General features: G+C 41.0%; 1 protein-coding gene across 4 annotated transcripts in view; it reads right to left on the bottom strand.

Annotated features, from left to right (window-relative positions):
• Positions 1–3,806: 3,806 nt before the first annotated feature.
• The window catches only part of vps41 (VPS41 subunit of HOPS complex), a 91,029-nt gene continuing 67,966 nt past the window's right edge, over positions 3,807–26,869 (bottom strand). For all 4 annotated transcript variants that reach the window (XM_042346868.1, XM_042346869.1, XM_042346867.1 and 1 more), the window contains 13 exons: positions 26,266–26,358; positions 24,440–24,567; positions 23,287–23,431; positions 21,725–21,766; positions 21,515–21,565; positions 17,571–17,708; positions 16,435–16,489; positions 13,195–13,335; positions 11,263–11,399; positions 8,226–8,325; positions 6,791–6,835; positions 5,339–5,418; positions 3,807–4,116 (listed from right to left, as the gene is read on the bottom strand). In XM_042346868.1, coding sequence (XP_042202802.1) covers positions 4,051–4,116; positions 5,339–5,418; positions 6,791–6,835; positions 8,226–8,325; positions 11,263–11,399; positions 13,195–13,335; positions 16,435–16,489; positions 17,571–17,708; positions 21,515–21,565; positions 21,725–21,766; positions 23,287–23,431; positions 24,440–24,567; positions 26,266–26,358 — 1,221 coding nt within the window. In that variant the 3' untranslated portion in view covers positions 3,807–4,050. The remainder of the gene's footprint in view (positions 4,117–5,338; positions 5,419–6,790; positions 6,836–8,225; positions 8,326–11,262; positions 11,400–13,194; positions 13,336–16,434; positions 16,490–17,570; positions 17,709–21,514; positions 21,566–21,724; positions 21,767–23,286; positions 23,432–24,439; positions 24,568–26,265; positions 26,359–26,869) is intronic.

Raw genomic sequence — 26,869 nt, 5'->3', positions numbered from 1 at the left:
TGTTCGGTCCCCGACACCTGACTGTTCAGCGCTTTGGGACGTCCTCCCAACGTGAAAGGCGCTCGAAAAGTGTCATTTTGTTGTTGTTAATCTCACCATTAATTCCTGAATTTAAAGACACAAATCCTAAAGCAATCTTTACGATTGGATCAAATGACAATTGACTAATTCACCTTTTGGTGTTCCAATATGGATAATAATAATAATCCTTGCATTTGATATAGAGCCTTGATCAAATTAGACTCATTTTGAGACTTTTAACTCACTCACCAGTTATTTCATCCTTTTTCCTCCTACTCCTTCTCCAGCCTAATTGTATTACGTCAATTTAGTTCCACCCCTTTGTCTAGCGAATACGACATATTATTATAATCTTTGATTGAAGTTTAAAGTAATTTACTCATCTTGGTTTCTTCTGCCTCTCAATGTTCTAGATGTTTCACCATCATCTCCAACCTCTCTGATCTTCTACCCTTCTTCCACTTGTCCCTTCCCCTCAGCTAACTCGGGCTTGCTGAGGATCACCTACCCTCTGCACTGCATCATCAGTGGCAGAGTCATCAGTTCATATGTCCCAAACCTCTGGAACTCCCTCCCTTTACCACTTTGATTTGTCTTTCTGTCTTTAAATTCTGCTTCAAAACCTCTTTCAACCTCTCTCTGACCATCTCCTTACTTACTTATCTGACTTACTGCCTTACTTGGTGTCCAGCCCCAACCCCGTAAATTGCTCTAAAGCATTATCCTAAGCGAAGGGCGCTATATACATGCTAATTTTTGTTAATCCAAGACATTATCCTACCAATGTGACTGGCTCTAATATAAATGCAAGTTGTGTTGATGTGGAAGCAACTTGGAAATTGGTCTGTGGGGCTGACCGAAATCCAGCAACAAAGATTCTCCTTTTTGCAGCCAAATTAGATGGCAAAAATCTAAAGATTAATCAATGCTTGTGACATCCAGAATAAAGCAGGAAGCAGTTTGACGAATGAGCTTGATGGTCTTCGGAAGCAGAACGTGACTGGAGAAGCAAACTGTTGGCATAAATGAATACATTAAGCAAACCAATTACCACTACCAGGGCAGAGACAGCTGCAGTGCTGATGGTAACCCCTCTCCTTGACCGCACAGTAAATCCTCACCCTTGGAACGTCAGTACTGGGAGCAATGTACTTTCAAGTCACTATTTCATACTGTTTTTTTCCTTACATTTGAAACCGATGATGAGCAAAATCCTAAACTCATTGATAAGAACAAAGTAGGCCTCAGTAAATGGCAAGTTTTCGCTGTATGTGCAAATATCCAGTCATTGGAAAATGTTGATCTTGGATCTTTACAAATCATATTAATCGAAGGGTAGAAAAAAAATGAAGATTCAATGAGTTTGCAATATAGCTTCTGTACAATGGTTGGGCCTGAGATACAAATTTCGGTTAGGTAAGGATATATTTTTTGTTAGACAAGGGTATAAAGGAATAGGGAGCGAGGGCGGGTAATTGGAGTTGAGGTACAAATCAGCCGTGAACTTATAGAATGGCGGAACAGGCTCGAGGGGCTGAATGGCCCAAAGCTGTTGCTATGTTCCCATATTCGGATCTGTGCATCAGATGGCAGATGCTCAATTCAAATTGATTTAAAATCGATGTTCCTTTTGGTAGCAAAGAAGTTCCTGTTTGCCCCCAGCCCAATCCCACCACCACCATCTGATACAGAGCAGAACAATACAGGAAGACTTGACTTCATGGCTGTTTGTGGGTCATTGCTGCATGCAAACTAGCTGCCAGATTTCACCCACAAACATACAGCCCAAACCACTTGACATTATATGTCCTGAAGCGCCTTGAGACATCATGACAACGTGATAAGGCGCTATATCAAATGCAAGGATTATTATTATTATTCTATAATGAAGCTATTCTGAATGAGTGGGCTTGGTTATGATGGACCAGTATTTTTGTTATCTTTATTCTGAGTAGAAAGTTCAGGACAGTATTAAAATCTAATTTTGTGTCTGAATTGCTCACTTTTATATTCATGAGATACCTGCATCACAAGTGTTAATTTCTGAAGCGCCTGCCTGCAGGATTTTTTTNGGCGGGGGGTGGGGGAGAATTGGAAAAAAGAGGCTTATAAAGCTTTGATAAAATGATTATGCTAATATGCAAGAGTCTTTTGGACTTCCTTCCCAGATCAGCTGAATGGATGTTGAGCCTTCTTTTAATGGCACTGAACATTTTTTTTTTGAACATTTATCCCTCTATTATGATTGAGCCACTATTTTTTGGATGAGGCAACACATACATCTATTTGACAGGTTCACAGTGAAGGGCTGCCCGATACTTACTTGACTGGGAAAACAGACAATTTGACCTTGCAAAACAGTATCCATTTTAACTCTCATACGCTCATTGCATTTTTGAAGATACACAATTCAGCATTCAAATTAGCACTGGCATTTGTGTATTTTTCTCCTCTAGTTTTTTTTAAATTGGAATTATGATAGATGTACTCTGTCTAAAACTACTGTAGTCAGTTGCTAATAACATTTTATTTATGGAAACCATTACAACACAATATACATTTAAATTTTGCTGAATTGGTTTTGCTACAGTGCAGATGTTTTAGCTCAGAATATTGATAGCAGTTTAAAACACAGCAACTCCCAATGTGATCTATAATTCATAAGTGTTTTTTGAAGCAGATACTATTTCACCACCACATAACCAGAAGTGATTTAAGAGATCTACAGCTACATTATGAATGGATGTTTCTTAAAACAGTTTGTGGAGCAAGCAACAAATATAAACAAGGGACCAAAACTGTAAAGCAGACAAGTGGAACCCATACATATGTGCCACTCTCAGTGAATCGGTTTGGATACTCCTAAGCATGGTAATGTGCTTCCATGTACGTGAGAAACAAGGCTAAACCAACATTTAAGAATATGTCCATTTTGACCCTAGTGAGGAACATGCAATTTGGGTGATGAAACAGGCAAAATGTGGGTTAGAATTAGATTTGTCCTTTTTAATCATTTTTTAAAGTTTTTTTTTAGTTAATTTTATTTTACTGAGCACCGCAAAAACATAAAAAAGGGTTTAAATACTATTGTATAAGCATGTAGTTTACCTCTCATTTGTGTGGTGCCATTTACTGCGATGATAACTAAACATTATAGACATGCTTTCAAGCTCACGGGCTAAATTAATTCAGTCCAGGTTTACTTGATTTATTGTACTTACTATGTTGCGATTGATAGTTAAAATAATGTTTGAGATTAAAAGTGTTTCAAACTGATGGTGTGGGAGTAGGTACCACTCTCATGATTGGTGAGCATGTGGTGGAACACTCTCCTAGATATCAGACTCCAGTTTTGCTGTTCAGTAAAGGCAATGGCATAGAAAGGAAAGTAGGATGAAAGATCTTGAGGAGTTAACATGAAAAGTTCTAGGAATGAGAGAAAAGAGAAACTGAGTAGGAGTACAATTTGAATTCCAAAGTAATTGAATCCAGACTGGGGTTTTGTAGGATTAAGCAATGAGATTCTCCAAAGGAAAAAAATATTCATTGTTTTTCTCAAATCATCCTGTATGTGGCACCTGAACATCCATATACACCTTCTTCTTTAGTGTGGAACATACATTGATCACAAGGTGAACACAGATTTGCAATTTATGAGGATAAACAAATCTTAGCTGTAGCTTTTGTGATGACTAACTCCATTATGAAAAACAAACATTAGCTCTAACACATCCCCCAAAAGCTCAATGTTGTCTTTAAAAACGTACTACAGTGGAATTCAAGGCAACAGAGATCCATCTACTTTATTTCAGCTACATTCAAACGCAGTTTTAAACAAGTTATGTTTGGAAAAGGTTCAGTGGTTGCGAAGTAATCTTATTAAGATAGACCATTTGACAAACATTCACAAGCTTTAAAGCACCAAGCCAATGTTGGACTTCTTACAATAAAATCCTCCGACAGCCCAGGATTAGTCAGATAATTCTCTCAATCACCACAGACGATGCAGCATTCATTCAAAGTGCATCCTCACTTCTTCAGCTCACTCAGTCCACTGCCAGGCCCTCGGCGTTTGGCACTGCATATGTTACAAAACTGCACACAAAAAATAATAAGTCATTAGTATCATTACACAGCCATTGGAAGGAGTGTGTGGGGAATAGGGGGTAAGTTACACTGATCACTTTATAGACCAAGAAATAAGGAGTTAAATTTGTGGCATATTTTGCCATCACATTGATAGTCACGGAGGAGTGGACCCTCTTTCTCTTCTCCCCGCCCATACTCATGACAATGTTGTTAATGGTAAAGTGTAAGAAGCTGATATCTCGCAAACTGGCAATCAAAGACCACAGTCCACAGGATCAACACTGCAGACTCTGCTTCACCAACTTGACCATTGACAGCAGTGTTGGTGGTGGGTTATATAACAGATACTTACACACACAACTTTTACATAGACATGCTTGAGAGGAGATCCCTATGGATGCTCATGGTGTGCCTACACAAATCATTGTGCGATCTCAATTAGGGCATCAACGCGTTCCTAACCTCTGGAACTCTCTCCCACTCTCTCTCTCTCTCTCTCTTTAAATCCTGCCTTAATACCCATTTGTTTGACCATGCCTATAGCTCCCCCCTTCCCTGTTTGTCATCTCAGCATCCCATCTTTGTAAAGTACTTGAGACATTATTGTACATAAAAGGCCACTATGTAAATGCAAGTTAGCGTTAATATTTGGCATCAGCAACATCTGGTATTTCCATGATTCCTTGCATATAATTCATCACCGAACTGCTCTACTAAACTATTTTAGATGCACGTCAGCAATTAAAACGGTCTCATCCCTCTGAAGTCAACAGCATTTCTTGGGTCATATTCTTTCTCCTCGTTTTTTAGATGGGAAAGAAATCTGGGAATCATTAGCCACAGCAGCAGTGTACGTGTTAGTTTCCATTTGTGGGAGTATCTGGTGCGCCTGCATATTATATAGGGAATTTACACATAGGGTAAAAAACAGATATCATGTGATGAACACTTTAAGAGAGTCTTAAAGGGGCAGGGGCTTTAAAAAAACACACTGTCAAACATCACAACAAAGGAGTTGCACTCATCAGCATTTACCTAATGCCAAATGCGCCAATGTTTGCTTTCTCCCCATCCCCAAATTAGTAAATTGCCAAATGTTGCAATCTGAGATCAGATGGAATATATTAACAAAAGCGGAATATAATGTCCACTACAAAAGCACTACATATGGTCACATCAATCATGGAAGATACTGACACCAAATTAATTCTAATACTTGACAACTTACCATGCCAGGTGTGGGAAGGCATTCTTTGTGAAACATGTGCCTGCAGTGGAAAACTACCACACTGAACATCTTGGCAACATCTGAAATGAGAAGAACAGGTTCTGTAGTGAATGGAACTAACACTCGGAAGGAAAAACACGAATTCCAGCAACATTCAGAAAAGGTCAGACTTAATGGAGAAACAGAAATGCTTGATCTTTGCACATACCACGAACACCGCACACAAACTATTCCAGGGCAAACTTTACTCTCACCCACCAGCTCCTGGGAGAAACTGCACCAGAAAAAACCCAAAAGCATTCATCCACACAACACACAAGTCACTGCTCTTTGTGGTATAGGCACCATACCAAATGTACCTATAATTCAAATTTGACCTGCTGCCCTCTACAGACAAGTGGGCAGACATCTTCCCAGAATCAATATGTGTCAACATATTCCAGACTGTGCAATTAGCATACAGCAGATTTCCAGAATTCAGTTTTTCTTCTTTAAGTATGGATTTCATGAGAGATTTCCTGCTGAAGAGACTGTATCCCCTCTCAATAGAAATTTATGGTACAGAAGACCACCATTTAGCCCATAGTGTCTGTGCTGCTTCTCTCAAGAGCATTCCTTTCAGTCCCATTTCCCTGCCCTTTCCCCATTTCTCTGAAGCTGTTTTTCTTTATATAAAAGGGATTTGTCCAGTTCCTTCTTGAAGGCCAATATGGATTCTGCTTCAAGCGCTGCTCCCAGCAGGGCATTCCATATCCTAACTACTCTTTGCATGAAAACATTTCTCCTATCCTCCCCAATTGCTTGTTTACTAACCCTCTTAAATTGATGCCCTCTAGTTACTGACTCATTAGGCAAACCATTCATCCTTTTATCATTTCACCCTCAACCTTCTTTGTTCCAGCAAGGTCTGGTTCCTCTGGTCTCCGCTCACAGCCATACCACTCATCCCTTGTATCATCTCAGTAAATCTCCTTGCATCCTCTCTAAGACCTTGACATATTTCCTAAAGTGGGGTGACCAATACTGGAAACAATATTCTAACTGTGGTCTAGCTAACGACTTATATACGGTTATATTACCTCTTCGCTTTTTATATTCTATTTATAAAACCTGAATGACAGTTACTACCCATCATTGAGTTCAGGTCTTTCATCAGATGTGTCACCTCCCATCCCACCAAGAGTCAACATGAACTCCCCTCAACATGAAAGAACTAAAGCATTGTTAGACTGTCACCAAAGCTGTCAGATGGCAGCAAATCCGAACTTCACCAGCGCCACCTGATGGGAGAAAACCAGGTTGGGTCAACCCACATCAGCTGTTTCTTTGTGTGTCTGGGTGCAGATCTCACATGAGATGCATGACATTTGCACAAGGTTCAGACAACTAACTGTTCAAAGTCCCCGATCAGTTGATGTCTACAAGTCTTTGTTGACTCCGAATGCAACTCACCGGCAGGCAGAATGGGAGCGTGGCAGGATTCACAAATGTTCTCTTCTGCAAGAAAAACAAAACAGTGATTACATTTTTCTGGCAAAACATGGCTTTTGCCTCCACAAAAGGATGTTCAGCAGTTCATAGCAGTCATGTCAAAACACTAGTGGAAACATTCCCAGCAGGGAAGCAAATTGAGGGAAATGAGTATCAAAATAGTGGCCTGCAAAAATCCAAAAGTTGCTGCCTTTTTGATTACCCTTTTACACCTGCCCAAGTCAAGAGGCTCCAGCTGTGGCTGGCTCCCAAACTGCTTCTGATAATGCTGGTCAGCTCCGGGGGGTGTTGGGAGAGCAGAGCTAGCAGCAGGTTTGGGTCTCGACTCAATCGTGCCCCACAGCAGATCGGATGTCAGCCTGGCTCAGTGTGTAGCATTCTCGCCTCCGAGTCAGAAGGTTGTGGGTTCAAGCCCTTGTCAGGACTTTGAGCTGTCTAGGCTGACACTACAGTATAGTGGTTGGGGAGTATTCATAGAATTATAGAATTATACAGCACAGAAGGGAGGCCATTCAGCCCATTGTGTCTGTGCCGACTCTTTGAAGAGCTATCCAAATCAATCCCACTCCCCCGCACTCTCCCAATAGCCCTGCAAACTTGTGCTGCCCAAATAATTATCTAATTATTGTTGGAGATGTCATCCTTTGGATTACATTTAAGCCATCTGCCAGTTCAGATGGACATTAAAGGTCTTATGGCGCTGTTTGAAAAGAGAAGAGAGTTTCTCTCGGTCTCTGGGCCAACAAGTCATCCAGGTAAATCCATTAAGGCTGTTCCTGGAAGATGCTGTGCACAAAAATGACTGTTGTGTTTGCCTCCAGAAACTGATCACACAATATCAATTACTGTGGAAATTTCGATGTGATAGGGCGCTATACAAATATACCTCCCTTTTTTCAAGCTCACCAACAAGCACAGTACACCACTGGTGTACCATTCACTCTTTTCCAAATGCAGAATAGATTACCGGTGCTCTCGCTCCTCTGTCAGCAGTGCTGACATGATGTAATCCAACACCGGAGCTTTTACATTGCTGTTGAAACAATCTCCGCCAAAGTATTACTTTAACAGTCTGACCTCCATCCTTCTTCACAGTCCCTCAACACAAAATCTTCACACACTTAAAATTCCAAATGTTATTGAATGTAACCTCATACGATGGGTGTACATTACGAGAACCTGTTCCGCGCAAGACATTGTGAGTTAACAGACAAACCTGTGAATTACTACCTGACACTCAGGTGCCCTCCACACAAGCTAAACATGCTCAAACATTCAGCATTAAACTAGCAGTACAAGAGCATGGAATGTAAAGCACAACCTTATTCATGTTCTAAACGTGGAGCAAATTCTGCAGGGTTGTGAGATGTGAGTCAATAATGTGAGTGACACTTACCATTAACATGGACACCTTTCTGCTGAGTTTTATGCATTCTTTTCAATAAAGCCAAACAGTCCGAAACTAGAATCTTCTTGCATCCTTCTCGCAATAAAATCTGAAAAGAATTGCAATATGGTTTAGTGGGGGTACACAATGCATTTCTTGCATTTCGCATTGTACCAATAAGAGTTTAATTCACAGAAATCTGAGAAGGAAATGTCATATGACACTCTGCAACACAACAAACCACTCCACAGACTTTGTTACTGGAGGGACCAAACCTGCTTTTCTGATCAGGCTCTTCTGATAGTTGGTCATGGACAATAAATAAATTTAAACGGCCTCTAATGGTAACAAGAGGGAACAGGACGAGAGCAAGAAATCCGAGTTAGAAGAATGCAGTGGGAGATAGGAGGCTGGAGAAGATCGGACAGCCAGGTGGGGTGGAATGACACTGTGGTGGGATCTGAAAGTGAGAATCTTGAAATCTACTGCTGAGGGAGGGGGAGATGATAAATCTAGCCAAAGATTGGGTGACGCGAGAGGCAGAACTGGTGTAAAAAAGGTGGAGACAAGCATACGATACATCACTGTCACTATACTGAATGGCTGACAATAAACTTCAACCTCCGCATTAGGATGTGTGCTTCTTCATGGTCAGCTGAACATTTCCACTATTAACAACAACCTCTACTTTTATGTAGTCGAGCAATGTCTCGAAGCAATTTTCGGGTATGGAATGGAAACTTGAGCTGTGCAAGGGGTAGGAAGGAGTTAGCTGAAGGTATGTTCAAAGGGGTGGGTTTTTAGGAAGGATTTTGAAAGCAGCAAAGGAGTGTTCAAAGTGGAGGGATTTTGACTCCACGTACGCTGTGCAGCTCTGGCACCTCCGATTTAACAAGCACCGTCATATTCTCAGGTGGTTTGGGATAATGACTCAACCAAAATCCTGGTAAATAGCAGTGAGCAAGTGGATGAGTTCTACCCTCAGTCATTACTACTTCCTAGTTAATAGACTATAGCAGCACTAGGGACCTAAGAGCAGGAAGGCTGGAGGGGTGGAGCCTGTGCCTCCTCAAGGAGGTGATGATGCCCCCATCTCCCTTGTGTACTGGGGCAGGTCTGAGAAGGTTGGAGACCCTGGCCTGGGCCTGGAGCATGAAGTCTAGGCCACATGTAACAACAACACATTTCACGTGGGATAGCGCCTCACAGTGCTTAACAGGAGGGCTGGCCTGAGGTTGGTTACAACAACTTGCACTTATATAGCACCCTCCATGTAGGATAGCGACCCAGTGTCCTTGAATGGTTAATAGTTAGAGCGGGGCGGGGATTACGAATGTGCTGGTCTATAATAGGGGTGGCAGGCCTGCCCGCGAGCTCCATGCCAGACTCCGAATCAGCCTGCGTGGGGATCCGCGCTACAATACATTTTCCTTTGCTATCATCTCATCACTCAGCCACTTCCTGGTGAAAGGTGAATCGATAGAATGTGCTAAAAAAAACAAAAAACTACAAATATAATTTGTTTCCACAGGTAATTTATCCACTTCTTCTTCACAAGCGTCAGCTTCACGTTACCTGCTTTCTGAGTGTGCATGTGTCTGTGTGAGTGCCTGTGTGTCTGTGGTGTTTGTGCGTGTGTCTCTCTGTGTGCATGTGTCTGTCTGTCTGTGTGCGTGCCTGTGTGCGTGCGTGCGTGCCTGCGTGTGTGCGTGTGTATCGCAGACTAACTGGCATTTGGATTATTATTTAAGATTTCATCATTTCAAAATACAAGGGCGATATAGAAAGATACAAATTATCTCCATTTCCCAAATGAATTTAAAATCTCATCCCTGAATAGCAACCTGCAGCACTTTTCATTGGACAACTGTAAACAGTACACGCAGATCAAATTGGAGTCACATTGTGCAGCTCCAACACATTCTGTAATTGATACCTACGCAATAGGCATATCCAGCTGATGTTTTCATTTTAAGTCATTTTGGCTTCAGAATGCAGAGTACAACAAAACATGCATCAATGGTATAAAACAAGCATACAAAAGTGCAATTTGTTTTATAAAAAGGATGTTTTCAAACATGTTCCTATTTGTGTACATACGTGAAAAAGACTGAACACACCAATTAAAGAACATGCACAATCTAATAAGACAATTTAATGAGCTATACTATTTTGAAGAATTAAATGCCTTTTCCAAGTGATTCATTTAGTATATCCTTAGTGAAGCATGATATTTCAGGCTGGTTAGATGCTATAAAACTTACACTTACAAGAGATAAAATGTGAGATTTCTCATTCAGAGTCACGCTTCATTCAGAAATACACAAACTGTCCACATGAAGCCACTGCAATTCTGATCATTATTAAAGTATTCAACGTGATGAAGCCTGACTTTTTTTTATTAGGTAAGAGTATCAAGGGATATGAGGCAATGGTGGATAATTGGAAATGAGGTATAGATCAGCAATGATCTAATAGAATGGTGGCACAGGCTCGAGGGGCTGAATGGCCTACTCCTACGTTGAAAAAAACAACAAAATGACATTTGTATAGCGCTTTTCACATTGGGAGGACGTACCAAGGCGCTAGACAATTAATGTTTCAGACCTGAGCTGGGGGTTGGGATCGGGAAGGGTGGAGGCCGGGGGGGGGGGGGGGGGGGGGAAGGAGGGTGACTAAAGGCGCGGTCGAAGGAGGGTCTTGAGACAGGTCTTGAAGGAGGCAAGGGAGGGAGCGAGGCGGAGGGCCTGTGCGATGGAGTTCCAGAGGGTAGGGGCAGAGTGGCTGAAGGCCCGCCCGCCAATGGTGGGGAGGCTGAACCAGGTGATGTGAAGCAGGCCAGAGCCCGCTGAGTGGAGGGAGCGGGCAGGTTGGTAGGGGTTAGGAGGTCGCAGAGGTAGGGGGGAGCAAGGCCATGGAGGGCTTTGAAGGTGAGAATCAGGATCTTGAACTGTATCCTCTGTGTGATAGGAAGCCAGTGGAGTCGGACGAGGATGGGGGTGATCAAAATACTTTTATTCAGCTATCTCGCCACTCCCCAACTGACCTGCAAGTTATAGTCCTGCAGAATCTTCACCAGCGAGTCTCTCAGGTTAGGGATCTCCATGCCTTCCTTTATTCGGTGGATCAACAGGATTGGATCAACATGGGTGCCGATGTTGTTCAACAATCCAGTTATAAAGGCTGCAAGGGAAATGTTAACTATCAACAACAATGAACAATGTAACATGAACCCCAGTCCATTCATTGATGATCAAAGCCATGCATTCCAAACATTTAACATCTGGAATCCATTCCATCCCTTGCCATTTGATATGATTCCTGATAGTTACAATACAAGAGCCAAATTAGTATCTTTAGAAACAATCGTTCTCCAAAGTGTGAATTAAATAAGAAAATCAACCATTGCCGAGTTTAAAAAACACCATGGTGCTCCAGATTCAAAACAAAAACACCATTTGCCACAAATCTGAAATAAAGCCAGGAAATGAGGGGAATGAACAGAAAGCACCAGGTGCGATCCTTCCAACCTAGAAAGACTGGACTAAAGTAGGCCAGAATCATCCGCGAAATTAGAGGCAACAATATTAATTACGATAAGTAATAATCCTTGCATTTGATATAGCGCCTTTCATGTTGTTGAGGCATCTCAAAGCACTTCAGGGTAGATACTGTAAAGTCGATTCACTGTGTATTTTGTGAGTGAAACAAGATCAGGAAATGCTGGAGTAATGGACTGAACAGTGCCAAAGAACCAAAATCCATCTCTAACTCTCATACTCTAATTCAGCTGTCCCAGGACCTGTATCAGCAGAAAGAGTAACAGATTTCAGCAAGTAATCCAAACACCTTGTTTTCCCCTCTTCTCAGAATAATGGCCCACAGCAGAACTAGTTGTACTCCAGATTTTCCTAGGAGCAGAACCATAGAATAAGGTTGTGGAGCTTCTCATCTACTTCCTACCTGTAGGCTTTTCAAATGGCGAGTTAATGAAACAATCATCCTATCAGAAGATCTTGTGTATAAATTCCCATTTCACGTATCTGTCTTTTCAGGTTACGAAGGATTTAAATAGTTAACAACAAAATCAAATGAGGAGAAAATTTCACTGAATAAAGGTAACATGTAGTTGATACTATTCCTGATATAGTTACAATATAAGAGCCATATTAATATCTTTATAAGCAATTAAGTGTGAATTTAATAAGAAAATCAACCATTGCCGAGCTTGAAAAAAGCAATGCCTTGATTTTGTTTTAGATTTCTCGTTCAGAATCACGCCTCATTCTGAAATGTGCAAACTTTGAGAAAGTGCTTCCTCCCTTGGCTCCTTTAGGTGCATCTCAAGACCTTCCTTTTCGGCCTTGCCTTTGTTCATCTTCGCTGCTCCTTCCCCACTTGCCTTCAACCCCCTCTCTGTTCCCAACCCTTCATTGCAAACCTTTCATTGTCTAGCACCTTGGGATGTTCTCCCTGACATGAAAGGCATTATATAATGCAATTTGTTATTGTTTTAAAACCTTTCCCCCTGAACCCACTTCAAGCGATTTAATATCAGCACACTGTCAATTGCTCAATTCAAGGCTGGTTTAAGATCTCGATTCCAAGATCCTCACACCCGTGCTGAAATCCATTCGCTCCCTGGCACCAACTGACCTTCTCACTCCCCAATCCACCATCTGGCACCTCCGCTCAACTGGCACTGGCTTCCTACTTGTCCCTCACACCCTCCGCTCCACCACTGAAGGTCGGGCTTTCAGCCACTAGGCCCTGAAACTCTGGAACACTCTCCCTCAATCCCTCCGCTTTACCGTCTCTCTCCCCTTTTTCAAGTTCTGCCTGAAAACCTTCCTTTTCAACCGTGCTTACAGTCACCCCCCCACCACAGGCTGAGTCAGCTCCTCCATTGTTAAGCGCTCTGAGACACTACCCTGCGTGGAGGGTGCTATATAAGTGCAAGTAGTTGTTGTTTACGTACGTGGCTTGTCGATGGAATAAGAGATCAGGTCCTCCCAGAGTTCAGCATCGTCCTGTTCTTTAGCAAACTCAATGGCCTTGTCCACATCCTGGAGCTCCTCAGTTATCATCTGTAGCGCACGGCGGCTATTACCCATCCTGCCTGTATCAGGAGAAAGAACAACAGTAAGCATTCCTGACACTTTGCTTCCTCTACCTCTCAAAATACTGGTCAATAAATGTTATCACCAAACTATCTGAGCAGCAAGTTTCACCAGGAGCATTACCTTAGAATAAGCAGAACACCTCCCAAATGATTTTACACCTAGGCTTTACATAATCCTTGCATTTTTTTTGATATGGCGCTTTATCATGTCTTCAAGACATCTCGAAGTGCTTCACAGAATATACTGTAAAGTATGTGGACTGTATATCTTATGGGCAAAACGAAGTAGCCAATTGTGCATAGCAGTGTCCCACAAACAGTCGTGGATTGAGTGACCACATTATTATTCGTATTTTTCATATATTTTTGTGAAGGGATTATTACCTCCAGAAAAGCAATCCACCGATCGACTAACAACTGGGTTCCAACTTACTGCTAGATAAATGGAGGCGTAAGGAAACTTGCCCAAGTTTCCGCCCTGCATGGAAATCGAACCCGGGTCCTCTCGCTTGTGAGGCGACTGCTCTAACCACTGAGCTACAGGACTCCACATAAGAATGAAGACAGTCAGAAGCCCATTGAGTTTATTTGCACTGAAATATTGTCCTTCTCACTTGGGAAGGAGGGTAAAAGGTCAAGTTCACTTGCATGTCCTACTATTAATTAATCAGAGTAGTATTGCAAGGGAGCTGGAATTAAACAATCTACAGATCAGACAGAAAAGCATACCAGATTGAGAAAGAGCAGAGAAACTGAAGAGAAAGCTGAAGAGAGACAAAAAGTAATAAAATGTATAAAATAACACTTTACTAAATATGAGCACAATGCATTCTTGAAGAGATAGTGCATGCTTAAGTTTTGCAATGAATTTCAGTAACTTTTGACTGGGTTGGTTAGTAGAAGTTTGCATTACAGTAGAACAATCAAATTGGCTAAGGAATTACGTAAAATATGTATCGCCAATGATGTAGACGCATCCAGATAAATGATCGGTTCAGACGGGACAGTTTTTTTTTGTGTGATTGTGGTATAAAAAAGTTTTTGTGAGAAGGAGTTCCTTGAATGAGGGAGAAGTCCCACAGCACCTTTTGACTAACTGTTCTTCTAAAATTTTACTGAATCTCGAAAGAGTGTAACTTTGGACTAATGAGTGTGGTTTCTATTAAATCTTTGGATAATTCAACAATATCGGTCGCCAGCAAACCACAGCCGCATCTGAATTGATTGGAATAGTTACTTATTATTAGAAGTACTACAAAATCCTGAGAGCATAAATCCCATAGGCATCCAATAACGGAAGTGTAAAATCGGGTGAAACTAGTTCATATGTTGAGGACTGAGTTTGTGATACTATAAATAATAATAACCCTTGCATTTGATATAATGCTTTATCACGTCATTGAGATGTCTCAAAGCACTTCACAGAATATACCGTAAAGTGGATTGACAGTGTATTCTGTGGGCAAAAAGTGGCAGCCAATTGCGCACAGCAATCTCTCACAAACAGTTGTGGATTGAAATTATCGATGAAATAACAGCAACGTGCATCTGAGTCAGGATTGTGAGCGACTTGGAAGTGCCTGTGTGAGAGCGACAGCAGATATTGACCTGAGTGGCCGGGGCCCTGATCAAGTGAACTATCTGCTCCAAGAAGATGTTGGTTTAGCTGCACCCATCAAACTCTAGACTTGAACCTTGGCCATTGTGGTAAGGTTTTGAGGAATTAGCAGATGAGCCAGTTGGCAGAGTACCTAGGCTCTTCCCTGCACTGCCCCTGTAGCTACAGCGTTGAGGTGACTTAGCAAAGGTTACTACATTGAAGGTGGGGGTGGGGAGGAAGGGGAAGGAAGGAGGATACATATACTAAAACACTATAGAAACCTTTTATGTTTCTGTTCAAATTACTTCGGAGAACAGTAAATTAAAAGGAAAGCATATTTACAGAAACACTGTAGAAATCATTACTGTTCAGGTCACGCTATTTTTTGGGGAGAGAACTAGCATTTTTAACACCACATCATATTGAAACACCATATCAAGTGCTGCACAGCAACCACTGGTCAAGACCTTTCAAAAACAATTCATTTTACAGAGAATGGATCCTAAATATATGCAGGCCATATCACTCCCAAATACCTCTCCAGATATCTGAAACCCCAAGTGCTACAAATGTTTTCTTCAGGAATTACTGTTGTTTCACATCCACTTATTTTGTCACCATTATTGTCAATGAGAGATAAAGTCCAGTGGATGGCAGTATTTACCACTTAAAGCAAAAGTACAAAAAAAATACAAATCCTTGTATTGGTATAGCGCCTTATCACGTCGTTGAGACGTCTCAAAGCGCTTCACAGAAATACTGTAAAGTGAATTAACTGCATATTTTGTGGCTGAAACGCAGCAGCCAATTACGCACAGCAGTTAGCCATCATGCTGGATGGATAGAACAGAAAAAGGGTATTTTAAAAAAAAATATTGCCTCTTTCTAAACCGTGTCACAACAAATAGCACATTTATTACTGGAGGTAAATTTGTCTCCATTACACAACTGAAAAATTGCAACAGGAACATGTCATAGAACTGGGAATGTCAATATCTTGGTTGTTTTCATTTCTGTTCATATTACATGCAACCAGCTTTTGCTTTCTATTGGATTGATATGCCACCTTGTTTTGCAAGTTGTGAGACAATAAGTGCTTCAGAGACAGAGAATGGTTTGGGTTTCAAGCAAAATGATACAGTCTATCCCGTGTTATAGAGTGTACGTTACATCCAAGACGATAGCCCAGGGATGGCTGTCTGATGCCAGAATAACATCAAGAATTCAAGACATCCCTTGATATACATTGAACATTTCCTACACCTACCTTCCTTTGATTTACATTTGGTAGGCTTACACTGGTCCACAGATGGAATGATAGAAATTATTGCATTGAGCTGATATTCATCACAACTGTGACATTAACTCGATTCTTGAAGTGTTTAGTGGCTATTGTATTGGAGATTGAGGCTTATTTTCCAGGCTAGACTTTGAAACTCATCAATCTCTCTCCTTCCCTTCCACCCACCACCTCACCAAGTTTAGCTTCCACTTACTTAGTAAAAATACGGTTTCTTCAACAAAATTCCGCTCCTGGCAAATTTCGAGAGCCTACAAAAAACAAACAGTAATAATTGTATGATACCTGGCAGACCGGGAGCAAAATAAGTAAATAATTATTCTGACATTAATTAATCATACTTGTTGGGAGTGGTGCAGCAGGAATTAAGAAATGTGGATTTTCTCAATTTTCCCTCACTTTGAATTAAGAGTTGAAATAGTTTTCCATTGGAAAAGCAACTTCCAAATTATGGTTGAAGTTTCAATGGAATATCAGGCCTCAGAACACTTCTGGTAACTCGAGCGAGTTAATTACATCATGTTTATTTTAATAATAATAATGATCTTTGCATTTGATATAGCGCTCCATCATGTTGTTGAGATGTCTCAAACCACTTGACAAATATATTGTTAAATGAATTGACTGAATACTAATAATCCTTGCATTTAATATAGCGCCTTTCCATGTCATTGAGATGTATCAAAGCCCATCACAGAATGTACTGTATACTGGAGTGACTGGCCATTTGTTGGCAAATTACACACAGCAGTGTCCCACAAACAGTCGTGGATTGAGTGACCAAATTTTTATTTTTTATATATATTTATTGTTAATAATAATAATAATATATAATAATAATCCTTGCATTTGATATAGCGCTTTTCACGTCGGGAGGACGTCCCAAAGCGCTTCACAGAACACACTGTAAAGTGAATTGACTGTATATTTGTGGGCGAACGCGGCAGCCAATTGCGCACAGCAATGTCCCACAAACAGTCGTAGATTGAAAATGACCAATTTAATTATTGTTTTGGGTTTTTGGAGGGATTATTATTAGGCTCTGTGTGGAGTAAGGAAACTTGCCCAAGGTTTCGCCCCCTGCCTGGAATTGAACACAGGTCTCTCACTTGCAAAGCGAGTGCTCTAACCACTGAGCTGCAGGATTCCACAACTGAGCTACAGGACTCCACATTAATTAATAGGCATTAATACCCCCGGAAAAGCAATCCACCAATCATCTAACAACTGGTTTCCTACTCACTGCTAGGTAAGCAGAGACGTGTGGAGTAAGGAAACCTGCCTAAGGTTTTGGTTACTTGGACACACCATGGTGCAGTCAGATGCTCTTACCTTCTCCAGCGGGCAATGGGTGCTGTTTCGCAGGAACGGAAGCAGATTTTTTCGATCGTATTCAGCGAACAGGCTGATCTGTAGCTCATGATACTTCTGTCCCTTATGGTGATCTCGCTTAAACAGGTTATGCAGATACTGTTCAGCGAAAGAAAAACATGAGGAGCTGCTGTAAGTTTCTTTATATAAACGTATTGGAATAAACCTTAAAAAAAAATCAAAAAACAAATCTCAACTTTCAAGCACCCTTTTTATATCACCACTTAGGAAGGATATAGATATAATATGCATGGAATTGTAACAAAATGGTGAATGGGAACTACATCCATAGGTTCCTTATATCACAAGCACGAGACTGTGGAGGAAAACTGTAAGACATCTATAGGGAATAGAACTGTGCCAATATGTGGTTCCAGTGTAATTTGGAGCTTTCAATAAAATTCTTCCAACTGCTCAATGATCCCTGCACCCAAACACTGGAAACATGGTGACAATCATTCCCTGCTGCCTAGCATTGTGAATACACATTAAATGGGGTAGTAAAATCAGTGTTTCAAAACAGAATTTCTTAATAGTGATTCACAGTGAAGAACAGGGTATGTTGCTGGTAATGGGCAGCATTGGCCATGGTAGACTTACTTGTCTGAACCCCACTGCAAAGCATCGGAGGCGAATGGGAGGGCTGTGGCCCTAAGAATGGACTGCAATACGCCAGTTATGCAAAGCATTGCCAGTAAATGACTCAAGAGTTGCTATTGGTGAATCATGTACGCAAATCACCAATTTTTGGGGGGGCTCAAATACATGCTAAATTTAACACATCTGTGATCTGCTGCACAATAAAGAAACATTGAAATACATCATATTCAAACGCCTTTGTGGACTCTGGCACTATCAAAAGAAATGTTACAGAGGTGGTGAGTAAGGCAATGAGGAGGACAGAGACTTGAAGCTCAGTTATGAGGAGAGATTTACAAAGCTGAGCTGTTTTTTAAATTAGACAAAAAAATGAAGGGGCCATGATCCAGGACTAGAAAATGCTGAGACACAGAAATGATGCAAATAGATACAAAATGACTTATTGATGTAGATTTACATAGAATGTATAGCAAGAAACAAGCCATTTGGCCCAACTAATCTGTGATCATGTTTAACCATCTCATAATGGCTCCAAATGGCTCCCATCCACTCCTTACCCCCACCATGCCCTTTCCCCTCATGTGTATATCTAGCTTCCTCTTAACTGCACCTATAATACCTATAATTAAATCACTGCTTCAGGCAATGAGTTCAACATTCTCACTACCATTTTAAACCCACACGAGGACATGGGTTTAAAATGTAAAAAAGCAAGAGATGATTTCCTCCCTCTGCCCCATGGCAATGGATATGTGGGACACAGACCCAAACAAAAACAAGTGATGCTCATCCATAACTCCATCGAGAAAGAACTGGAAGTATCTAACTGCGGACAGTTTTGGACATTACAAAGTTGTAGGGCTAACCTCAAACCGTTTTGAGGTGACTTCCCAATTTAACACTGGAAACTATATGACATAGAAGACCTGGACTTAGCAAAAATCTGAATCAGGTAAGAGAAGCAATTTTATATTTCAGTTTTAAAATAAAGCCATATTGCTTGTATAAAATATCAGAGTCAGCTTAGTGTGTAACCTAATGCCAAGCAGTAAACTCCTTTACCAGGTTATAGCTTTCTATCGCAGTCCAGGATATCCATTCTTCCACACACATTATCCAGGCAGGCAGTCAGAGATGAAACAGAGCCCAATATAAGACTGCTGTGCCCAGGTCTATTCCCTCAACAGCACCTTTCAAATTGTTTGCTTTTTTTTTAAGTGAATTATTTTCTTATTTGTCTCACTTTGCCCACACACACCACCCTTGCCTGACACGATTGAGAATTGAGAACGACCATCAGATTTGGCAGAACTTGGCTTCTCAAAGTCTGTTCATTAACAGTGCACCCTCTAAATCAGAGAGGTGTTTTTTATGGTGTGGTGGGGGGTGGGGAGTAGTGAATAGAGATAATTCTCTAGTCATTTCATGTTGGAATAGAAATGATGCATTTTGCAGTTATATGGGATCTCTGGACCAATTTATTCCTCATCAAATTCTACTAAATAATAATAATCCTTGCATCTGATATTGCTCCTCATCATATTTTGAGACATCTCAAAGCGTTTCACAGAATATACTGTAAAGTGAATTGTCTGTATATTTTGTGGGCAAATGTGTGGATTGAGTGACCAAAGTATTATTCTTTAAAATTTATTTTTTTGAATGATTGCCCCCAGAAAAGCGATCAGCCAATTGACTAATAACTGGATTCCTACTTACTGCTAGGTAAACAGAATAAGGAAACTTGCCTAACGCTGCCTGGGAATCAAACTCGGGTCCTCTCGCTTGCGAGGAGAGTGCTCTAACCACTACGCTACAAGACTCCATAATAGAAGAAGCCAGGAGATGTGCCTAAATATCAGATAATTTTACTCACGTTTCCCTTTTCTGGTTTTGTTGCCATTAATTATTAATATGGAATAGTAATTAGGAACAACAACAAAACAACAAAATTAATTTGTATAGCGCTTTTCATGTCGGGAGGACAACAACAATTTAACTTATAAGGCGCCCTCCAAGCAGGGCAGCATTTCAGATGGCTTAACAGTGGCGGAGCCTGACTCCGAGCCGGGGGTGAGGGGGAGGTGGCTGTACGCATGGTTGAAGAAGAAACTTGCTACGGTCGGAAAGGACGTCCTAAGGCGCTGAACAATCTCAAAGATCCTGTGCAATTGCCAAGCCCACAAATTCATCACTCAACAAAACAGAACTAGCTCTCTCTTGTGCAAGGAACAACATAAAAAATCTGCAGGTCATTACTTTGACTTTTCATCAGGCAGGTCACGATTTTACCGTCAGTGTGTGATTGGGGATAGGGGTGGGCGGTGAAGAGGTGCCATCCCTGGCAAACCTTCACGGTAAAAACGGTTTCCATCAACAGAAATTATTCAAGTAATAATCAACAATTGTGACCATTCCCTCTGTGCTATTCTCTTCAGCGTATTCACTGCATTTTCATGCAACACTTAAGAACTGGGATCGATCAAAGGCTAATTCAGTGACGTTTTCTGAAGTGCTGTGAGCACCCTGACACAGTATGGTGCAGCATCGTTTCTGCTCCAGTACATCTTGAGCTCAGAAAAGGACTGCATAATACATGCAATTCAGACATTAGTGCCCATCCTGAATTAAGATAGGATTTGACACGCAAAGTGCTAGTTAAATGTTCTATAAATAAGAAATTATGCGACATACTTCCTGCATAATAGGACATTTTAATTTTGTTATTACACTCATCTCTAATGCCCCCCGTCCACCTGCATCCCACATACAGACAAGTCCCACCTGCACTCCATGCACAAGAGTGCACGTCACATGCACACACCACCCCTACCCCACCTGCACCCCACACATGGCCGAGTTACTGCATATATTTTATCGCCATTGCTCTGAATCAGAGCAGTCATGGACAAGCTGCTCAGTGTGATCTTTCCTTCGAGTTGTGCATTCGTTCAAGGAAGCCACTTGCTCTACTTCGTCCTGCATTCTCACTGTGTAGATATTAAACTTCATTGCGCAATGTTCAGCACATTAAGAGTGTGAAATTCCTCTCTTTGCTCGGTCTTCACGCTTTTCGTATCATCTAGAGACATAGACTTCATCCTTTCAGCTCCTGATTAAAAAAAAGCTTTCGCTGGTCATGAAGCCTGACAACATAGATACGATTGTAATTACAGGTGTAATCTTGCAATGGGAATCAGCGATCACAGGTACAAACGGTACCCAGCACGGATGAGCCACACTCACTGAACGTAATGCTGAAAACAAAAGAGATGCTCTTTAATATTAACACAATGCACACTTACCTTATGCTGTAGTTCTGGTTGGTCCTTCAGTTCTTCAACAACTTTATCAATCTTTACCAAAATAAACCAAAAAACAACATTTAGCAAAACAGCCAACTCTTACTTTAATAAAAGTAGTCTTTACTGCACAATTTATTTTTGGTGAATATTCTTTCTAAATAGCATCATTTCAAAAGTTATAGGACAAGGACAAGTTGGGACCTTACTTACCGAAATTTTATCTTCATTGTCCAGAAGCATGTTCACTGCTTTCTGAAAAAGAAGTTGAAATCGACACAATGATAAAGCAGTCATTAAGGCCTCAGGCAGGTTACTTGTCAAGCAGCAGTCTAGGTGATTCACAATGCATTTGCTCCAGAATATTTACCTCAAATAAAAATAAATGCATTCGCCCACAAAACAGTTCACACACTTTACAGTATATTCTGTGAAGCACTTTGGGACATCCCCTTGACATGAAAGGTTCCATATCAAGTGTAAGGATTATCATTATTCCCTGAGAAACATCAGGTACACTGAAACCCTGGCTGGCTGGACCAATTGAGGTGGGGATTATTCATATGAAGTATTGGGTGCCCAAATAGTTGTGATAACTACCCTATTATCCAGTCGGAGAGATGGAATTTGTGGCTATGTGTAATTACAATGATGGTACAGGCATTGTAATTGTTTGGATTCTGCGAACCGAAGACGGTGAATAATTTGCTCAGGGGATTCAAGTCAATATCGCTGGCCACTGAAGGTCAGCCAGCATAGTGAAGCGGGGGTGTGGCTAGGAGAGTGTGCTAGCAGGAGGCTACACATGGGAACGCAGAATTTTTAAAAAAATTTCCCTTTTGGTCGCAGTCTGGTTAGGTATGAATTCTGGATACCCAGAGTGTGGTAACCCAGAGGTTTACTCTACCAGGATATGAAACGCCGTGCAGGCTAGATTGCCCAGATATATTTGCAGACTTTTGTAAGTTGAGGTCTTAATGGAAATATGGAATTAATCTACCGTTTACACCACCTTTACTTAGCCTCAGCTACTCTAATGTATACATCATCCATTATGTGGGCAAAAATACAAATATATAAGTTTCTTTTGCAGATTTATACATTGTTAAGGCTGTTTTAGCATTATTTGAAATGAAGTACAGGGTGAACAAAAAGTTATTATAACTACTCTATCATCTTAGACAAAACAAAAATATCATAATTTCTTTAAGACTTATTAGACATTGCAATGGTACCATGACTTTTTGGTCACCCTGTACATTTCTGTTGGATGAATTGTTCGGGATAAACTTTGCAAAAATAACTGGCGCAGTACAAAATCATACACACAGAAGGTTGATATGCGATCTCAGCTGGAGCAACAGTTGGGTGCTGAAATTGGTCTCAGTGTCCCCTGGGTCAAGGAAAAAAAAACGTATCATATTTCCCTGCTGGAACAGAACTGTGTGTTGACGTCTAGTGAAAACATGGTTGGGCTCAGCTGTGAAGCAGAATAGCTTACTGATATTCACACATTAACAATGGCCACTTGATGGATGTACAAGGCTGCCCATCACCCAAGGAACCGTAGCTCATTAAAAGGAAAAAGGAGTCAAATGCCATTGTTGGGGTCGGCGGGGAAAGAGTGAAACAACTTTGCAGAATTTCCGTTTGTTGAAGATCCTAGTTTAGTTTTTTTTAACAAAAACAGAACAAATAACAAGCAACTGATGGTGTTCTACCTTCACGGAAGCAGAACGCAAGATCTGCAGCACACACAAAACATGGTTCCCTACCTCCGTATCGAACTCCAGGAGCAGAACAATTTTATTTTTGATAGAGCTGAAGAGATTGTGCTTGTGTATCAGCTGGAAAGCATCTTTATGTCGTAACTTTAGGTAAATTTCAAGAGCTTTATCGTATCGCTGGTCATATGTGTACCTGAAAATAATAAAACAAAACAGGCAGAGGACTAATTATCACACAGCCCCCCTCCACTGGCAAAAGACAGCTTTATGTTTAGCCTGGTGGATAATAGCTACACGAACAGTTTGCTCTGAAACCATTATGATTATTAAAGGCATTTGTTCTCTTTGAGCATCATTGGAGAATACTTTTCAATATTCATGAATTGATTTGCAAACAGCCGATCCTGAAGTTAGTGGCTGTGTCTCAGGCCAACCACAGTATAATGTAATAAACTGAGGTCCCATCTGCTTGTTCAGGTGGACTTTAAAGATCCCATGCCACTATTCGAAAAGAGAAGGGAGTTTCTCCCAGTATCCTGGCCAACAAATTCCCCAAATAAAATTTGGTCACTCACTCCATGACTGTTTGTGGGACACTGCTGTACGAAACTGGCTGTTGCATTGCGCCCACAAAATACAGTCACTCTTCTTTAGAGTATATTCTGTAAAGTGCTTTAAGTCTCTCAAAGACATGAAAGGCGCTGTATCAAATGCAAACTTTATTATTATTAAGATCCAAGTGTAGCCAGCCAGCGACACATCCTGCCACCTTCACTTTGAGAGGCCATTTTGCAAATCATAATAATAATAATCCTTGCATTTGCTATGGCACCTTAATATGACTTCAAGACATCTTAAAGCACTTCACAGAATATACTGTAAAGTGAATTGACTGTATATTTTGTGGGCAAAATGTAGGAGCCAATTACACACAGCAGTGTCCCACAAACAGTCGTGGATTGAGTGACCAATTTACTTTTTTTTTTGAAGAAATTATTACCCCCAGAAAAGCGATCCACCAATCGACTAACAACCAGGTTCCTATTTTCTGCCAGGTAAATAGAGGAGTGTGGAGTAAGGAAGCTTGCCCAACATTTCACCCTGCTTGGAACTGAACCCAGGTCTCTCGCTTGCAAGGCGAATTCTCTTTTGAGCTACAGGACTCCACAAATCCAATGAAGTACCCATACAAAGTACTCACAATTCTGCTAGAGTTGTCAGCAGCGTTCTGTTATTTGGATGCCTGTCCAAATGATCTAACACAGTTCGGACCACAGCCGTGTGGTTATATAGGTCGCCCGGCCATTCTCTGATCAGTGATGCAAAACCCTTAAAAACAATAGATTTTTTTTTTACAATATACCCAATTCTCATGAGAGCACAGATTGACAAATATGTTACAGAAACCTTACTGAACTGCGTTCACTATAAAGCATTTCACAGCCACCTCTGAATTGCTAAAGTTGCAGTTTAAAGATCATTCTATCTATGACAAATATAAGCAAATTGACCAATATCAGTTTGATTAAATATTTGACAAGACAGCTAAACAGAGGTTACCTAAATGTGAAGCTTGCAATCGTTTACAAAACTGTTCTATTTAAAAAATTATTATACATTCTTCTTCAATCTGAATACACCAGGAAAGGTTCTGAATGTTTTTGTGCTACTTTTCCCCATTTTTTTATTTGCTTGATTAGTCAAATGCAAAGCCTCCCTGTACCTGGCAATTTGCTATTCAGGGCCTGAAAGCAGCTATTAACCTATTACTGTTTTCAGCACTGGAGAAAAATGGCATTTGGAAATGTTTCTGCACAGTGTGCGGTCTGTGATACCAAACCTATACATACTCCCTCTTCCCCTGTGCGACCCCCCACCCCCCCACCCGAAACGAAACCATCACTGAACTGACGCCTGACCAGAAATTTAAAGATTTTCGATCGATATTGTGCTCTCCTAGTGGGAAGCCCTTTCACACTTTTTACCTCAAGAAAATGTTTTTGCTTTTGAGAGTCACCTCCTGAGGATTTCTTCCAAACCAATAGCTTTCATTGGAGTTATTTTTATATAAAAAAAACACGAGTGCGCAAATGACCGAGGAGCGCACACTGAATGCTAAGGTACTAGTTTCCTCCTATCTTTCTCGGTTGCTGACCGACCTTTTCTGGGCATTTCTTGTTCTTATGAGGGATTTTTGTCCTGTGAAAAATCAGTTGAAACGTGCGAGAAAATCAACTGTGAAATACATAGGAAAATTCATCGAAACATTTTGAATCAGAAATACATCAGCTTATCACCATTAGATCTCATCTTATCCAATTTCCAGTTTGGCACACACCCGTTACATATCTGCGTACAAAGGTTTTGTCCATCTCGCTCAAGTAAAATAAAGGAGATGATTTCTTTCTCAGACCTAAAAATATCACTTTGAAAAATTGATTAGTTTCCTGTTTTTGGAGTTAAACCCTGAATGAAAAGGCTGCAAAGATGTCTCAAATAAGCCTAAGCCACAAGCACCTGATCTGTGAAGAATGGTACGGCCCCAGGTTTCAACCTTAGTCTGTTCTCAGTCAGGGCAGCTGTACAATCCAGCTCAAGCCTTGTGTTTACAGGGAGGGGGATAAATCGGCCAGGGTTCATGTTCCAGATTGCTGACCCTGCTGCCTGATGGACAAGTGCAGAATTTGACCCTCAGTCTAACAGCTTTATTCCTCATTCCTCCAAACTGTGGCTCTCAATTCACTGCCATGCATGTTCCACTACTTCCGTCAGAAGGATAGTATTTGTGGGCAAGTAGGTGATGGGCTTCCCCACAACTGCCTTTGGCAAACAGAATTGTCTGAGTAACCATTTGTATACAACACTCTGTCTGAAGGGCACCAGCTGAAGAGCAAGTCGCAGCAATGAGATTCAAGACAAACATGCTGGTAGGAGTGTGGTGCTCAGCTGCCACACCACACACATGCCGCCCGCGACCCCACCCCAACTCCCAACCCCACCCCCGTAGCAGTCAAAAAAAAACGGTACCTCATAATCACTTTCCAAAAACTCATAAAGGATCATTTCATAGATTGCAGCTCTCAGGCGCAGGTCACCTCTGGGTAAATACTGACTGATTGCCTGGGAAGAGAAACAAACAGTGATTTGGGAGAAATGCAGCAACTGGATCAGGTCAAATCCCAGGAGAAAACAATGTTAATTTTTCACCCCAAATAGTGCATTACTTCTTGTATTATTGCTAAACCATTGAATCTGGGGCACAGAGGCTTCCAACATACAGCTGCAGAAAGAGGCAAAAATAATAATAATAATTTATCACTCAATCCACGACTGTTTGGGGGACACCGCTGTGCACAATTGGCTGCTGCATTTCGCCCACAAAATATAGTCAATTCACTTTACAATATATTCTGTGAACTGTTTTGACACATCTCAACAAAGCAGTGAGGCCTTATATCAAATGCAAGGATTATTATTATTATTATAATTATTATTGGATGTGGCTCTGGGATAAAATTATGGAGACATTGAAAGAGTAAAAGGATGTGCCTAAAAAGGTTGCAGTATTCTAATCTGCTGCCATCTGTGAAGGAGAGGACACACGCAAGTAAAAGTAATTACTTGGTAAATT

The sequence above is a fragment of the Callorhinchus milii genome, unplaced genomic scaffold, assembly GCF_018977255.1.
Source record: "Callorhinchus milii isolate IMCB2004 unplaced genomic scaffold, IMCB_Cmil_1.0 Scaffold2, whole genome shotgun sequence".
Taxonomy (NCBI): Eukaryota; Metazoa; Chordata; class Chondrichthyes; order Chimaeriformes; family Callorhinchidae; genus Callorhinchus; species Callorhinchus milii.
The sequence above is the reverse complement of the archived record's forward strand: the minus strand, read 5'-3'. Positions and strand labels throughout refer to the sequence as shown.